This window comes from Hemiscyllium ocellatum, chromosome 8, assembly GCF_020745735.1.
Source record: "Hemiscyllium ocellatum isolate sHemOce1 chromosome 8, sHemOce1.pat.X.cur, whole genome shotgun sequence".
Taxonomy (NCBI): Eukaryota; Metazoa; Chordata; class Chondrichthyes; order Orectolobiformes; family Hemiscylliidae; genus Hemiscyllium; species Hemiscyllium ocellatum.
In genome coordinates, this window is record NC_083408.1 from 85674630 (window position 1) to 85693221 (window position 18592).

General features: G+C 39.5%; 1 protein-coding gene across 1 annotated transcript in view; it reads left to right on the forward strand.

Annotated features, from left to right (window-relative positions):
• Positions 1 to 18212, forward strand: part of ptpn21 (protein tyrosine phosphatase non-receptor type 21) — an 89356-nt gene extending 71144 nt beyond the window's left edge. Inside the window, exons 14-19 of the mRNA XM_060829309.1 lie at positions 5837 to 5980; positions 8438 to 8656; positions 8817 to 8945; positions 13284 to 13518; positions 13660 to 13820; positions 16523 to 18212. Coding sequence (XP_060685292.1) covers positions 5837 to 5980; positions 8438 to 8656; positions 8817 to 8945; positions 13284 to 13518; positions 13660 to 13820; positions 16523 to 16651 — 1017 coding nt within the window. The 3' untranslated portion in view covers positions 16652 to 18212. The remainder of the gene's footprint in view (positions 1 to 5836; positions 5981 to 8437; positions 8657 to 8816; positions 8946 to 13283; positions 13519 to 13659; positions 13821 to 16522) is intronic.
• Positions 18213 to 18592: the final 380 nt, after the last annotated feature.

Consider the following 18592-nt stretch of genomic DNA (forward strand, 5'->3'; position numbering starts at 1 on the left):
GCCTTGTTTTCTCTGTTCAATCATCATATATTTCCAAAACTTGATCCCTCGCCCCCTACCAAAGGTACATCTACTTTATCAGAAACGCTCGGGTCCAGCTGGTTTTCGGAATTTTTCGAATTTCTGAATGTGACAGTTCAATGGTGAAATTTTTAAAAATCTTACCGAACAGCAGGCTCAGTGAGTACTATGGGCCCTGAGACAGAATTGAGGCCTGCCAGTGCTCAGCCATGGCTCCCCACATCACATCTGAGTGACATGCGCAAGTTGGTGTGGAGTTAATTGTTTGCACATCAAACAACCTTGTTAATGAGATAAACACTTCATTAAAAAAAACCTTCGGCTTTTGGAGCTTTTTGGATAAAGTGTTGTCTACTCATATTTAATTTAAAGCTGCATCTACTATCCTAATTAAATGTATCATTGAACATGGCCAATACATTCCCAGCAAAGATACAATGTTCACCAAGAGTTGCATTTCAGAAACCATACACAGTCATGTGGCCAGATCTCTAGATCCTGTTCCACCATTGTTTGTCCCTGCTCACTTATGCAGTGTGACTCCCCTTATGCCACCCATTTGAACTAACACTTTGATTTAGCTGAACTGTTGCTTCTAAATGCCAATAACCGGGTACATGGAATGCTGCTTTATTGTTGTTCTAGGCCTGCAAAACAAAGTATATAATTACTGAAATTCTCTGGCAGTTAACTGATTCTCTGTTCATGAGATGCTGCTAGACCTGCTGAATTTCTCCAGCACTTTGTTTTTATTTCAGATTTCCAGCATCTGTGCGATATTTAGCATTGTTTCCAGTAATGCTTTGCATGTATCTCTCTCAGCTCTTTCTTTGATGTATGTCCTACCTTCAAACTTTTAAGTCTATGTGGCACAGATTTGAATGTCTTTAGTAGACAACTTGTTTAATGATCCATCACCAGATTTGGCTAGGTCATTTAAGGCAGTATCCAGTTCTACCGTCCTTTGCTGAAACAGCACCCGATTCAAACCCATCTCGTAAATCACTCTTTTCCTGCCATCTCCATTCCCATCTCTAATGGTGAATGCAAAGAATTGTTGAACTGTTTTGTTCTAAAAATTGTCTCTGCTGTTTCTCCTATTGTCTTTGGCTCACTGGATTAACTTCCTCTAGGTCCAGTCTCCACACGCTGTATATCTCACTTGCGCAGTCTGTATCTTGCTCGTGCGCTTTCTCTCGCTCTCTATAATATCTCCCCAGATGTTTTTTCAAGTTTTTCTTCCAGTTTCATTTCTGCCCCCTCTGAATTCATCTTGTATAAATCTGAAACTGTGATGCTCGAACTTCCTTTTCTGGCATCTGTTAGGTGATATTAGTTTTTCTCTCACCTTGGATGCTGTTCTCTTTCAAATCTGCCATTATCATGCTTTCTTCAGAAAAACGTTCTTGACGTTGTGCTATCTATCTTGGTGAGAAGTGGGGAATGTGAAAGAATTGTAAACAGTTTATTATGAAGGTGTCTGTTCTTTATGGTTGTGCAGATTGGTTTTTGGAAAATCCGTCTTTGGTCTTTGACCATTTTAGAGATATTTGCTTTGTTCATTTGAATTGTTCTATCCTCTTGCATTTGACCTGTGGAACAACTTTGAGGGTTATTTTTCATTATATGCTGTTGTATTTAATTAATGGTTCATTATACAGAGCCTTTCTGGCTTTGCAGAATCTTATCATGCAGATTTTGTACATAGAACATAGAAGGATACAGCGCAGTACAGGCCCTTCGGCCCTCGATGTTGCGCCGACCGAATCCTACCTAACCTATACTAGCCCAATAACTTCCAAATGCCTATCCAATGCCCGCTTAAATGACCATAAAGAAGGAGAGTTCACCACTGCTACGGGCAGGGCATTCCATGAACTCACAACCCGCTGTGTGAAGAATCTACCCCTAACATCTGTCCTATACCTACCACCCCTTAATTTAAAGCTATGTCCCCTAGTAACACCTGACTCCATTAGCGGTAAAAGATTCTTAGTATCTACCCTATCTAAACCCCTAATCATCTTATACACTTCTATCAGATCTCCCCTAAACCTTCTCTTCTCCAATGAGAACAGCCCCAAGTGCCTCAGCCTTTCCTCATAAGATTTTCCTACCATTCCAGGCAACATCCTGGTAAACCTCCTCTGCACTCGTTCTAAAGCTTCCACATCCTTCCTATAGTATGGCGACCAAAACTGCACACAATACTCCAGATGAGGCCTCACCAGAGTCTTATACAACTGCAACATGACCTCAGGACTCCGGAACTCAATTCCTCTGCCAATAAAGCCCAGTACACCATGTGCCTTCCTCACAGCACTATTTACCTGGGTGGCAACTTTCAGAGATCTGTGTACATAGACACCAAGATCCCTCTGCTCATCCACACTACCAAGTAGCCTACCATTAGCCCAGTAATCCATCATCTTGTTATTCCTACCAAAGTGAACGACTTCGCACTTAGCTACATTGAATTCCATTTGCCACATTTCCGCCCAGCTCTGCAACTTATCTATATCCCGCTGTAACCTACCACTTCCTTCCTCACTATCCACAACTCCACCGACTTTTGTGTCATCCGCAAACTTGCTTACCCAGCTTTCAAGTCCTTCCTCTAGATCATTTATAAAGATAACAAAAAGCAATGGTCCCAAAACAGATCCTTGTGGTACACCGCTAGTAACTGCGCTCCAAGATGAATATAATCCATCAACTACTACCCTCTGTCTCCTTCCAGCCGGCCAATTCCTAATCCAAACCTCTAATGTATCCTCAATGCCATACCTCCGAAGTTTTAGCATTAGCCTACCATGGGGAACCTTATCGAACGCCTTACTAAAATCCATATACACAACATCTACTGCTTTACCCTCATCCACTTCCTTAGTCACCTTCTCAAAGAACTCAATAAGGTTTGTGAGGCACGACCTGCCCTTCACAAAACCATGCTGGCTATCCCTGATCACGTTATTCCTACCCAGATGTTCATAAATCTTATCCCTTACCATTCTCTCTAAGACTTTGCCCACCACTGAAGTCAGACTCACTGGCCTATAGTTACTAGGGCTATCCCTACTCCCTTTCTTGAACAATGGGACCACATTCGCTATCCTCCAGTCCTCTGGTACTATTCCCGTAGACAATGACGACATAAAAATCCAGGCCAATGGCTCTGCTATCTCCTCCCTAGCTTCCCATAGAATCCTGGGGTAAATGCCATCAGGCCCAGGAGACTTATCTATATTCATCCTTTCCAATATTCCCAAAACCTCTTCCCTGCATATTTCCAGGGCATCCATTCTAATTATTTGTGATTCCATATTCACATCAGCAACAGTGTCCTGTTCCTGAGTGAATACTGATGAAAAGTACTGATTTAATGTCTCTCCAATCTCCTCCGCTTCCACACACAACTTCCCACTACTATCCTTGACTGGACCGATACCTACCCTAGTCATCCTTTTATTCTTGACATACCTATAGAAAGCCTTTGGGTTTTCCCTAATCCTACCAGCTAAAGACTTTTCATGTCCCCTTCTCGCTTCTCTTAGCTCCCTCTTTAGCTCCTTCCTGGCTACCTTATAACTCTCAATCGCCCCAACTGAACCTTCACGCCTCATCTTTACATATGCCGCCTTCTTCCCTTTCACAAGGGACTCCAATTCCTTACTAAACCACGGCTGCCTCACAAGGCCCTTTACACCATGCCTGACTGGTACATACCTATCGAGGACACGCAGTAGCTGCTCCTTGAACAATCCCCACATCTCATTAGTGTTCTTCTCTTGAAGCCTGTTTTTCCAATCCACACATCCTAAGTCATGCCTCACTGCATCATAATTTCCCTGCCCCCAGCTATAGCTCTTGCCCTGCGGCGCACGATTATCCCTCTCCATCACTAAAGTAAAAGTCACCGAGTTGTGGTCACTGTCCCCGAAGTGCTCACCTACATGGAGAGTGAATGTGTTCTTGATTGTTACAGCTGTTAACTAATGTATTTTGTTCAAATTTTCGGAGAAGATTTGTAGCTCAGGTGCTCGTTGTTGTGGTTCTGTTCACCAAGCTGGGAATTTGTGTTGTAGACGTTTCGTCCCTGTCTAGGTGACATCCTCAGTGCTTGGGAGCCTCCTGTGAAGCGCTTCTGTGATCTTTCCTCCGGCATTTGTAGTGGTTTGAATCTGCCGCTTCCAGTTGTCAGTTTCAGCTGTCCGCTGCAGTGGTCGGTATACTGGGTCCAGGTCAATGTGCTTATTGATTTGAATCTGTGGATGAGTGTCATGCCTCTAGGAATTCCCTGGCTGTTCTCTGTTTGGTTTGTCCTATAATAGTAGTGTTGTCCCAGTCGAATTCATGTTGCTTGTCATCTGCGTGTGTGGCTACTAAGGATAGCTGGTCATGTCATTTTGTGGCTAGTTGGTGTTCATGGATGCGGATCCTTAGCTGGCTTCCTGTTTGTCCTGTGTAGTGTTTTGTGCAGTCCTTGCATGGGATTTTGTACACTACATTAGTTTTTCTCATGCTGGGTATCGGGTCCTTCGTTCTGGTGAATTGTTGTCTGAGAGTGGCTGTTGGTTTGTGTGCTGTTATGAGTCCTAGTGGTTGCAGTATTCTGGCTGTCAGTTCGGAAATGCTCTTGATGTATGGTAGTGTGACTAGTCCTTTGGGTTGCGGCATGTCCTCATTCCGTTGTCTTTCCCTTAGGCATCTGTTGATGAAATTGCGTGGGTATCCGTTTTTGACAAATACATTGTATAGGTGTTTTTCTTCCTCTTTTTGCAGTTCTGGTGTACTGCAATGTGTTGTGGCCCTATTGAATAGTGTCTTGATGCAACTTCTTTTGTGTGTGTTGGGGTGGTTGCTTTCATATTTCAGGACTTAGTCTGTGTGTGTGGTTTTCCTGTATACCTTTGTGCTGAATTCTCCATTAGGTGTTCTCTGTACCATCACGTCTAGGAATGGGAGTTGGTTGTCCTTTTCTTCCTCTCTCATGAATCGGATTCCTGAGAGTGTGGCTTTGATGATCCGGTGTGTGTTCTCTATTTCTGTGTTTTTAATGATTACAAAGGTGTCATCCACATATCTGACCCAGAGTTTGGGTTGAATTTGCGGTAAGACTGTTTGTTCTAATCTTTGCATTACTGCTTCTGCTATGAGTCCAGAGATGGGTGAGCCCATGGGTGTGCCGTTGATTTGTTCGTATATTTGGTTGTTGAATGTGAAGTGTGTTGTGAGGCACAGGTCCAGTAGTTTAAGTATGCCGTCTTTGTTGATAGGTTCAATGTCCTGTTGTCCGTTCTGTATGTCCAGCAGGTTGGCTATTGTTTCTCTGGCTAGGGTTTTGTTGATAGAGGTGAACAATGCCATTACATCAAATGAGACCATGGTTTCTTCCTTGTCTATGTATATATTTCTGATGATGTCCAACTATCCTTAGTAGCCACACACGCAGATGACAAGCAACATGAATTCGACTGGGACAACACTACTATTACAGGACAAGCCAAACAGAGAACAGCCAGGGAACTCCTAGAGGCATGGCACTCATCCACAGATTCAGCCAATAAGCACATCAACCTGGATCCAGTATACCGACCACTGCAGCAGACAGCTGAAACTGACAACCGGAAACGGCAGATTCAAACCACTACAAATGCCGGAGGAAAGATCACAGAAGCGCTTCACAGGAGGCTCCCAAGCACTGAGGATGTTACCTAGACAGGAGATGAAACATCTGCAACACAAATTCCCAGCTCGGCGAACAGAACCACAATAATGTATTTTGTATTTTTAAAATTGTTCTTATGTTTTGAAGGATATAAGAAAAGGAACTCGTATATCAGATATTAGGAAAATTGGACCACTGAAACTGGCAGAATTAAATGGATTGACACCATTTCAAAAGCCTTTACCTGAAGTTATTAAAGATGAGCCTATCAAGACATCACATGATGAAAGAGTATGATTTAATATCATTTACATTATTTATATACATTGAGTGTTACGGTTTGAAGACTAAACTGTTGAAGACTAAACCTAATGTTTGTTGAAACTCTTCATACCTGGAATTACAATTGAATTAGTGAAATAATAATTGCAAAATATAATAAATTACTGAGATTTTGTCTGTGGGCATGAGTAGTACAATTGAGCTTCACATCTGCAGGGAAATTACCCAGAATTCCCCATTCCTATTCACACTACATGTTGGAACTGTGCATCTGTGGATAGACATGTGGAGCTTATTAATCCTCACAAAGTAGTAACACGTTGGTTCAGCTTTAGGAATTTTAAAGTAAAACTTAAGGTTATTTTACTTGTAGATATTTCAAGCATATTTTCATTGTTAAAAATACTGTTGTAAATAAATATTTAAAAGGTCTTTCTCATCCATATTTCAATGAAACCATGTATAAGTATCCACTAAAATAAAAATTATTTGAGAAGGTTTTAAAAAGGTTATCTTTCTCAGATAGCCACATTCCGTCCTGACTTAGAACTATATTGCCGTCCCTTTGCTGTAATGATGCAAAGTCTGATACATCTGTGGAGAGAAATCTGAGTTAATGTTTTGGGCCCATTGAACCATTCTTAGAGCGGTTCCGAGGAAGGATCAGTTGACCTGAAATGTTAACTCTGGTTTCTTTCCACAGATGCTGCCAGTCCTGATGAGCTTTACCAGCATTTATGTTTTTGTTTCAAAATCTTTCCAGTTGTTTTTATGTAATGGCTTTTTAGCTTAAAAGTTTATTCTTTAGAATTTAAAGTGAAGCTGTATTTTAGGAGGAAGAATTTTTATTGGAAGAAATTAATAGTTTCTTTAAATCTTTACATTCATAATTTAGCGAGAGCCATGCCTTAGCTTTTGGTTATTGAAATATTTATCACGTCAAAAATAAGGTTCTGGATGCACCTTATAAAGTCACAAAGATCTACAGCACCGAAACAAATCCTTTGGTCCAACTCAATCATGCCAACTAGATATCTAATATAAGACTAGTTCCATTTGCCAGCATTTGGCCCAGATATCCTCTTAAACCTTTCCTATTCCTTTTAAATGTTGTAATCATACCAGCCTGCATAACTTTGTCAGGCGGCTCATAGGCCACCCTCTGCATGAAAAAATTGCCCCTTTAGGTCCCTTCTATAACTTTCCGCTCTCACCTCTAAATTGAACCCTAGGGGGAATACCTTGCCTATTTACCTATCCATGCCCCTCGTGAATTTACAAAGTTCTTATAAAATCACCCATCAGCCTTTGCTTCAGGGGAAATAGCCCCAGCCTATTCAGCCTCTCCCTATAGCTCAAAACCTCCAACCTGGCAACATCTTTGTAAATCTTTTCTGAACCTTTTCAAGTTTCACAACATTCTCCTTATCGGAGAAAGACCAGAATTACATACAATACTCCAAAAGTAGTTGAACTTTAATTCTGTCCAGCCGCAAAATGACCTCCCAATGACATCCTCAATGCTCTGACCAATAAAGGAAAGTTCAAATGCCCTTTTTACTATCCTGTCTACCTTAGACTCCACTTTCAAGGAACTACGAACCTGCTCTCCAATGTCTCTTTGTTCAGCAACACTCCCTAGGATGTTATCATTAACTGTATAAGTCTTGTCCTTGATTTGCCTTTCCAAAGTGCAGCACCTCATATTTATCTAAATTAAATTCATCTGCCACTCCTCGCCACCACTTTTGCTCCACCTGATCAAGATTCCGTTGTAATCTGAAGTAACCTTTGCTGCCCACTGCATCTCTAATTTTAGTGTCATCTGCAAACATACTAATCACACCTCTTGTGTTCACATTCAAGTCATGTATATAATAGTTTGTACTTTTTATTGTTGGGTTTTTTAAAAATTATTCTCATGAAAGGTAACTTCTGTAGGATTCTAAAAAGTAGTTGCATTACACTGGAATTTCTAGAAAAGGATATTTGTTTGTAGTAATACAAATATAAAACTTCAAGTATTAATGATGCCTCTTAGACCAGTGCGATAGAGGGCTGTCATGGCTGAAATAGAAAGCTGACTTTTTTTTAAATGAGTGACTGTAAGAAACAAATGCTAATTATCTAACTGGATAAAATAGCTTGAATAAGTTGCTCTGCCTTTGATAAAGATCTGAACTAACCAATAGTATTATAATTATTACAGTTTGCTTGAGATCTCCACAGATTTTAATTCTTCATTGGTTGCTGCAACTGTGTTTACATTCACTCCTGTATTTTGTTCGTAATCCTGTTAGAGAAAGAAGAAAATTAGCAAAGGCAAAAATTCCTGCAAATTGCTTCCAAAATGAAACAGATGTTTTCGATGGTGAAGTGTACTTTGGAAATCTGTTTATTACATGACTGCTTCAGCAAGTTCAATCTAAAATAAAATGGCTCTTGTAAATGTGCTTTGTATTTTAGTGCAAAATTTTGGAGCAGCGTCTAGAACAAAAAATGGTGTTTACAGAATATGAAAAAGTTCCAAAGAAACACCCAACAGCAGAATGTACCATAGCATTACTACCTGAAAATGCAGAAAGAAATCGATTTGCTGATGTTATTCCCTATGATGATAATAGAGTGGAGTTAGTGCCAACAAAAGAGAACAATACTGGTTACATAAATGCATCGCATATTAAGGTATTTAGGTTTGCTTAATAATTGTTTTGGTTTGTGAAAAGTTACAAGTATGGCAATCCTGAAAATTCCATTGAATTTAAGTACTTTGCCAATATTTGAAATAAACAACTTTTTGTTCGCTTTGCCATGTTTGTCAATACCTTCCTCCTTTTCGTTACAGATAATAGTGGAAGGCAAGGAATGGAATTATATTGCCACGCAAGGACCGCTCCAGACCACTTGCCTTGATTTTTGGCAAATGGTGTGGGAGCAAGGGGTTGCCATTATTGCCATGGTTACAATAGAAGAGGTATTCCCTAATTTGCTTTAAGTTGATTTACTATCTACATTTTCTATGTATTTGTTGAGTTTTTGTAATAAAGAATCATAAGATGTCAAAATAGAGCTAAACATTCTAAGTGAAAGCTTGGTTTCCTTTTTCCTTGATCATGCCAGAACCCATATTTCAATCACACTTCATCAACTTGAATATTATTCTTGGACTATATGGTCTCTGGAATTTTAAAAATGTACTTGTGCATGCTTGCAATACTCATGAACATAGTATATTACTGCTGATGGAATGACCTGGATTTCCAGGTTCTTGGGTGGGGAGGAAGCAGAATGAAACGCTGAAGATAGTTGATGTGCTCTTTTCCCATGCTATTTTTACCACCACCGCCACCTTTCGCAGAGACAGATTTGGGCGAGCAATGTGTAACTGACAAGGTTTGTTCAGAGCCTATTTACAACTGATAGAGCAAAACTTCCTTGGCCTTCAGTTTCGCTTTAGCTGGTACATTTGGATGCTTGGAAATGAGTAGCTAGTGGCAGCTCTTCGGAGAGCTGTAGAGGTCACTGCCTGCGAGAGCAGCTTAGTGTATATGTCGTTTCAACCATAATCGCCTATAGTACTGGCTTAATTGTATAATTTTCGGTTATCAAATTAGAAAGGTTGGTGAGAGGAAACTTCCAATTTGAAACACTATCTCTTGCAGACTGTTGCACCTTCCTAGCATGAAGGCCTTTTACCCTGTAACTTTGAGACCTGTCCGCCATCCTTAATTAGACTAGGAACATATCTCCATTGCCATGCTAAAGGAGAATCTGTGAAATTCCACTGAGTCACTGACCACTGTGGGCAATCTCAGGGTACAAAAGCATTCCTGATTCCTATTTCCTACTTCTAAAGGGAAGATCCAGCCCCAAAAATAACTCTAAGTTGTGGAGATAATGAGTTTTTAAAATTTTTTCTGCATATCTGGTAGGCTAGTATTTATTGTCCATCCCTAGTTGCCCTCGAGAAGGAGGTGGTGAGCTTCCTTTTTTAAAACAAAAACTGCAGTCCATACGCTGTCAGTAGACCCACAATGCTGTTAGGGAGGGAATGACAGTGAAGGGACAGCAATCTATTTCTAAACGCGGAATGGTTCTTTGGGGAATATGCTGGGACACAAGGTTGCACGTTGTTTTGGAGTATGACACTACCACTGTTGATGGCAGCCACTATCTCATGGATGCCAAATCTTGAGTTGCTACATCTCTTCTGAAGTTCTGGATGTAGGTTTGCTTGCTGACCTGAAAGGTTCGGTTTCAGACATTTTGTCACCATACTAGGTAACATCATCAGGTGAGCCTCTGGATGAAACACTGGCATTATGGCCTGCTTTTTGTGTTTCGTTTTCCTTGGATTGGTGGTGTAGATTTCTGTGGTGCTGTCATTTTCCTTTTTTTTTTCTCAGGGGGCTTGGTAAATGGGATCCAAGTCAATGTGTTTGTTGACCGAGTTCCGGTTGGAGTGCCATGCTTCTAGGACCTTTTGCGCGTGTCTCTGTTTGGCTTGTCCGAGGATTGATGTTTGTCCCAGTCGAAGTGGTGTCCTTCCTCATCCATATGTAAGGATACTAGTAAGAGCGGGTCATGTCTTTTTGTGGCTAGTTGATGTTCATGTATCCTGTTGGCTAGTGTTCTGCCTGTTTGTCCAATGTAATGTTTGTTACGGTTCTTGCAAGGTATTTTGTAAATGACATTAGTTTTGCTTGTTGTCCGTATCGGGTCTTTCAAGTTCTTTATCCCATACTAGGTAACATCAGGTATAGTTCATTAGTTTTAGTGTGTTGGTGGGTTTGTGGGCCACCATGATGCCAAGAGGTCTGGCAGTCATTTCCAAGATCTGTGATGTAGGGGAGAGTGGCTCGGGTTTCTGGACGTGCTTTGTCTGCTTGTTTGGGTTTGTTGCAATTGGTGGACTGTGTTCATTGGTTACCCATTCTTTTTGAATACGCTATAAAGGTGATTTTCCTCTGTTTTGCGTAGTTCCTCTGCGCTGCAGTGTGTGGTGGCTCATTGCAATAATGTTCTGATGCAGCTTCGTTTGTGGATGTTGCGATGATTACTTCTGTAATTCAGTATTTGTTCCGTATGTGTTCTTTTCCTGCAGACGCAGGTTTCAAGTTCCCCATTGGCTGTTTGTTTTACTGCCACATCTAGGAATGGCAGTTTGTTGTTTTCCTCCTCTTTAGTGAATTTTATGCCAGTAAGGGTATTATTGATGGTCTTGAAGGTTTCCTCTAACTTGTTTTGTTTAGTGATGAAAAGGGTGTCATCCAACCCAAGAATTTCTGAAGGCAATCAAAGACACCAAGATAGAAGAGGATGAAATAATGGTCTCCTTATGACGTAACAGCTCTGTTCGTATCCATCAACGTTAACCTGGTCAAGGAAAGATTGACTACACTCTTAGAAGAATCAAAGACGCATGCACAAAATACCCCAAACTACTTCAGCAAGGAAAATTTCTTACCTATGCCTTACCACTCACTTAACCTTCAACAACAAAATCTACAGACCAACCAACGAAACACCCATGGCATCTCTGATATCAGAGCTCTCAGCATAGGCAGTAATGCAGAGACTAGAACAAACAGGTTTGCCAACCATCCAACCCAAACTTTGGGTCCGCTATGTGAATGACACCCTTTTCATCAGTAAACAAAACGAATTAGAGGAAACCTTCAAGACCATCAATAATACCTTTTACTGGCATTAAATTCACTAAAGAGGAGGAAAACAACAACAAACTGCCATTCTTAGATGTGGCAGTAAAGTGAACAGCCAATGGGGAACTTGAAACCAGAGTCTGCAGGAAAAGAACCCATATGGACCAAATACTGAATTAAGAAGTAATCATCCCAATATTCACAAGCAAAGCTACATTAGAGCATTATTTCCATGAGCCACCACACACTGCAGCACAGAGGAACTTGCAAAGCAGAGGAAAATCACCTATACAGTGCATTCAGAAAGAACGGGTAACCAATGAGCACAGTCCACCAGTTGCTCAGCAACAAACCCAAACAAGCAGACAAAACATGTCCAGAAACCTTAGTCACTTTCCCCAACATCGCAGATCTCTGAAATGACTGCCAGACCTCTTGGCATCGTGGTAGCCCACAAACCCACCAACATGCTAAAACAGTAGCTAATGAACTTGAAAGACCCTACACAGACAACAAGCAAAACTAATGTCATTTACAAAATACCTTGCAAGAACTGTAACAAACATTATGTTGGACAAACAGGCAGAAAACTAGCTACCAGGATACATGAACATCAACTAGACACAAAAAGACGTGACCCACTCTCACTAGTATCCTTACATATGGATGAGGAAGGTCACCACTCTGACTTGGATAATGCATGCATCCTTGGGCAAGCCAAACAAAGACAGGCACGAGAATTCCTAGAAGCATGGCACTCCAACCGGAACTCTGTCAACAAACACATTTGACTTGGATCCCATTTACCATCCCTGAGGAAAAAGAACAGGAAGTAACGTCACCAACTTAAGGAAACCTAAACGTATGAATAAAAAGCAGGCCAAATCACCAGTGCTTCATCCGGAGGCTTACTAATGATGATACCTAGTATGGTGACAAAGCGTCTGAAACCGAACCTTCCAGCTCAGCGAGCAAACCTACATCCAGAACCTCAACTAGAGCTACAATTCTTTTCAAAACTCGCTAATATCTCTTTGCAGTCTGTCCCTTTTTAGTTTGCTGATAGTACCACACAGCATGATAGAGGATGTTTTCAATGTGAAGGTGGAAGGTTGTTTCCACAAGAGCTATCTTGGGTGGTCACCCTTACTGATACTTTACTAGAGAGATGTACTTGCAGCTGCCATATTAGTGAGGATGAGGTCAAATATGTTTTTCCCTCTTGTTGATTCTCTCACTACCTACTGAAGATGCAATCTAGCAGCTATGTCCATTGGACCTGACCAGCTCAATCAGAAATGCTGCTGCTGAGCAACTCTTGGTTGTGGACATTGAAATCCCCCGCCCAAAGTACATTTTGTGCCCTTATCACCCTCCGTGCTTCCTCCCAATGTTGCTCCACATGGAGGGGTACTGTTTTTCAATTGAGGAAAGAGACTACATGGTAGTCTCATTTAACTTCTCAAAGATATTCGGATAATTATACGTCTTTTTATTCACCAGTTTGTACTTACATGCGTTTAAGAAAATTATATTCTGTAAAGTGACTTCTAAAGTTTTGTTCACAATACAATTACTTGGAGTATGCATTCCAATTATAGAAATTATGTTTAGTGTTGATCAAGCTCTTTGCTGTAATAACATTACAGGAGGGAGGGAGAGAGAAAAGTTTTCGGTATTGGCCTCGATTAGGCTCCAGGAATAACTCTGTCACGTATGGAAGATTCAAAATTACTACAAGATTTCGAACAGACTCTGGTTGTTATGCAACTACCGGGTTAAAAATTAAACATCTGTTGAATGGGCAAGAGAGAACAGTGTGGCACTTGCAGTATACAGACTGGCCAGAAAATGGCTGTCCAGAAGATATCAAAGGATTCCGATGTGAGTTTTATTGAATTCTGATTGGCAGCACTTGTCATTTTTAAGTTTAAAACAAAATGTTTATGCTAAGGCCTTTTGGCTGTATTGCAAAAAATGTTTCTTTAATAACGACCCATTTTAAATTTCTCATTGCTTTTACAGCATATTTGGATGAAATTGAGTCAGTGCGTCGTCATACCAATAGTACAGCAGACAGTAAAAATCCGGAAATGCCTTTACTTATACACTGCAGCGCTGGTATAGGAAGGACTGGTGTTGTGATTTTATCAGAAATTATGATTGGCTGCCTGGAGCACAATGCAGTAAGATTATCCTATTTGTTAAACTTGCTATGTCATCTGATTCTGATAAATTCAAGCAACCTCTGCACAACTGATAAACCAGCAGTTGTGTTTATTTGCTTTCTCCCAGTCTCCCATCACTTAAGTAATTTACAATTTATAAATCTGAAGGCACAGTTTGTGATTCTGCAGAGCATTGAAGAAAATGATGACCAGCTCAACAGCAATTTCATTGAATCTATGAAGTTCCCCCTTTTGACTTAATTTGCACTCTGTAACTTCCAGTATTATGTGTCTCTTTCCAAAGTGAGCATAGATACAAAATACCCATTTAACAGGGCCATTATTTCTTCACCACCCATAAGTCTTGTCTGTTTCTGTTCAAAGACCACAATTCCCCTCTACAATTGTTTCCCTTAATGTATTTATGAAAAATAATATTTTTCAACTTGATAACCTTTGAAGCTTTTTTCAAAATGTTCATTCTTTTGTATTTTTCTTGTCTCCCACTGAATTTTCTTCACAGCTCTTGCTTTTTGCTGAATTCCTTTTCTGAATTTCCTTTTTTGTTTTAATAAGCCTTTTAGCTTGATCTTTTCTGCTACCTTATTGCTTAACTGCATATGTGCTATTAATCTGTAGGTTTACCCATCAGTTCAGCCTAGTTTCCTGCAGTTTGTGGCTCATCCCTAAAATTTACATCATTTAAATTTATAACCTGAGTTTGTAAATCTTTTTTTTTAGAAACAGTACATCAGGTTAAATTGTTATGTTGATTAAGTCAATATCATTCAATGAATATTAAATGAACTAATTCATGATCATTGCTCACCCTGTTGTCTATGTATAATATGGCCTGTTCCCTTATTAGCTCTCATTTTTGCTCATCAAGTTCACCTTTTTATACTGTAGGTATTAATCTCCTCCCATCTCCCCATTATGGTTGCATTTTTTAAATATGTTTCTCCTATATTTGTATTTTAAATGCACCCATTAAACACAAAAATAATCACTTATTTTGTTCAGCTTTAACATGATAAAATGTTCCAAGTTACTTCATAGGACTATTTGAAAATAAAACACCGCAACGCTGAGGAGTGTGCAGATTCTGTCTTCAAGAGCTTGCATGATTTCACATGAGAAACAACTTCTTTTTCCCTCAATGTAGAGCTTATACACTTAATGGTACAGTCCTGGGGAGTGTTGCTGAGACCGAGGAGTGCAGGTTGGAGTTACAAGTAGACAGGTAGTGAAGAAGGCATTTGGTACACTGGCCTTATTTGTCATTGTATGGATTATAGAATTTGGGATGTCATATTGTAGCTGTACAGGACATTGGTTAGACCACTTTTGGAATATTCTGTTCAATTCTGGTCTCCCTGCTATAGAAAAGATGTTATTAAACTTGAGCGGGTGCAGAAAAGATTTACAAGTATGTTGTTGGGATTGAAGGTTTTGGACCTATAGGGAGAGACTGAATAGGCTCGGGTTATTTTCCCTGGAGTGTCGGAGGCCGAGAGGCGACCTTACAGAGGTTTTGGGCTAGTTTTCTGCTCAAACCTTACACAATGCGCCCAGTATGTCATAGAGTTAGAGTTACAGCGCACAGCACAGAATTGAACGGAGTATTCCAAAAGTGGCCTAACCAATGTCCTGTACAGCCACAATATGACATCCCAACTCCTAAATGCCACCTTCACCTCCCAGTCTACCTGCGACTCTGCTTTCAAGGAATTATGCTCTTGCACTCCTCGGTTTCTTTGTTCGGCAACACTCTCCAAGACCTTATCACTAAGTGTATAAGTCCTGCCTGATTTGCCTTACCAGAATGCATGATCTCACATTTATCTAAATTAAATTCCATCTGCCACTCCTCAGCCCATTGGCCTATCTGACCAAGGTCCCGTTGTACTGTGAGGTACTGTTCTTCACTGTCCATTGCACCACCAATTTTGGTGTCATCTATAAACTTACTATCCATACCTCGTATATTCCCATCCAAATCATTCATGTAAATTACGAAAAGCAGTGGACCCAACACCAATCTTTATGGCACATGTCTGGACACAGGCCTCCAATCCGAAAAGCAACTCTCTATCATCACCTTCTGTCTCCTACTTTTGAGCCAATTTTGTATCCAATGGAAAGCTTTCACTGGATTCCATGTAATCCAATCTTACTAATCAATCTACCACGTAAACCTTGTTGAGCACCTTGCTGAAGACCACATAGACGACAACTACTGTTCTGCCTCCTTCAATCTTTGTCACTTTTTCAAACAGCTCAATCACATTAATGCGATATGATTTCCTTGTTGACTGTCCCAATTCAGTCTTTGCCATTCCAAATGCATGTGAATCCTGTCCCTCAGAGTCCCCTCCAACAGCTTCCCTAGCACTGATGCCAAGCTCACCCATCTACAATTCCCTGGATTTTCCTTACAGCCTTTCTTAAATAATGGCACCACATTAGCCAACCTTTGTCTTCCACTACCTCACCTGTGGCTGTCGATTATGCAAATATCTCAGCAAGGGACCCAACAATCTCTTCCCTAGCTTCCCACAAAATTCTAGGAAACACCTAATCAGGTCCTGGGGATTTATCTACCTTTTGTGTTTTAAAACCTCCAGCTCCACCTTTTCAAGACATCACTGTTCATTTCCCCAAGTTCTCTAGCTCCATATATGACATAGTAAATGATATTTTCTTTTTTTTAATTCCAGACTCTGGATATTACTACCATGCTGAATCTGCTCAGACAGCAACGGATGTTAATGGTGCAAACAATTACACAATATATCTTTGTCTACAAAGTGCTCATTCACTTTCTGAGAAGTTCTAGGCTGATTTAAGCTTGTATTCATAATGCTGTGATTTTATAAGTGAAACAACTGATTGCAGAATTGTTTTAAATGAAGGAAACGTTTTTCTACCCCTTGAGTTGAGGAGGAGAAAGTCAATTCGCATTTTTAAAAAAAGTGTGATACACACAAATGGAGCACCAAATTTAAAGGTGAAGTTAAATATTTTACCTTTGATATTTTTAATTATTTTAAAATAGGCATTGTGCTTCAATTTAATGAAGAATATAGTTCAATACAGCATAAGTGAAACCTTCACTTAACTTTAATTTGAACCCAAATTTAACTTTTTTAACCATTTCCTCCATCTGAACATTATAAACAATATCTTGGCATAAACATCATGAAACTCTGTATTTGGTGCATGATCAGTTTTAAGCTATAGTGTGGAAGTATTTTACCTTTAATCGAAATGTGATGATGGCTGCTATATTTCAATAGTAGGAGAAAATGAAAATATGCAAGCAGAATGAGTGAATGTGAGATTGAACTGGTGCAAGTGGAAGTTTTTTGTTAGAATTAATTTTCTAGTGTGTAAATAGATGAAAAATCCTTTTTTAGGCTTATAATGTATCATGGTTTACAGAAGTAATGCAAATACATGTAATGATATGAAATAAACCAATCCTGTTTGTTTTTCAATAGACCTGTTCAGTTAGGCATGACTATGTGTATAGTTTAATTACACTCAATTACAATTATTGAGACATTACTCAAAATAATGTAAGTTCATTTATCTACTTTTAGCTGTTAGACCTATTGTTATTTTTGAATTACTTTTAGCTTAGTTTAAGTTTGAGTATTTTAGCACTGATAATTATTTGATGTAAGTGAGAGAGTCTGCACACAACTGGCTTTTGTGTGACCTTCACTGTAAAATACTTTAGTGTAATATAATTTTGCAGTAAAGCACTTCAAACATAATCTATGAATTGGAAAACTGCTGCTAAGTGACTTGAGTTTACAAAGTTTAAAAGAGAAGGATTTCAGCTCAGTGTCCATAATGTTTCTTTTAAAGCTTCCTTACTGGCCTAATTTTATTGACTTCCACTTGATTCAGTAATTAGAAAAAAATGAGTTTATGACAAATGGTAGTTTGTTTCCTTTACAGGGTAGTATATTCAATCATGGGAGTATGAAGGACAATCTGTGAAACGTTTTTGTGTATATATAAATTATGTAGATCACATCATATTCTTAAATGAAATGTACAGGGTTTTACTTTGTGAAGATTATCTGAGTGCATGGTTTTGTACATTGAAGTCGACATATGCTGTATTCTTTCTTGGTGTTCTCTTTACATCAAATGGAATATGACCTGTACGTTAATTATGGGTTTACAAATGTGGCTTGTAATGTTTTGTAACTTGGAATTCTGTCACTTTTGAGTAATGCTAGAAGAATTTGATATTGTAGAGCATCCTGTTGTAACCCATCCATCTGTTACATATTATGTGAAAGACATCTCTGTAGAGATGATGAAATATTTTTGATTGCTTCCTGAAAAATAAATAACCATGTTTTGTAACTGCTGATTTAAATACAAATACCACTGTGTTGCATAAATAAATCTTTGCATAATTTGGCTGTAGCATCTTTTCAGTATGTGACATTTTATGGGTTTTTTTTTCAGAAATAAGCAAAACTATAGTTTTACCATTTTCCTGTTTACATTTACCTTGACTAAATTTGCGTGTACCAGTATATATGTAAAGCCGCTTCGTAAAATGCTTTTTTTTAATGACAGTTAGAGAAACATTCATCAGCTTGAATAAATGATATAATCATTCCAGAACTTGGAAGCTTGATTGTATCAATTTTGAAAAGCGCACTCAAAATACACTGCATCATCTTAGAATAGTGAGGTTTTGGCCTCTTGAGCCTGCTCCGTGATTCAACAAGACCATGGCTGATTCAACATTCTTTATGTCC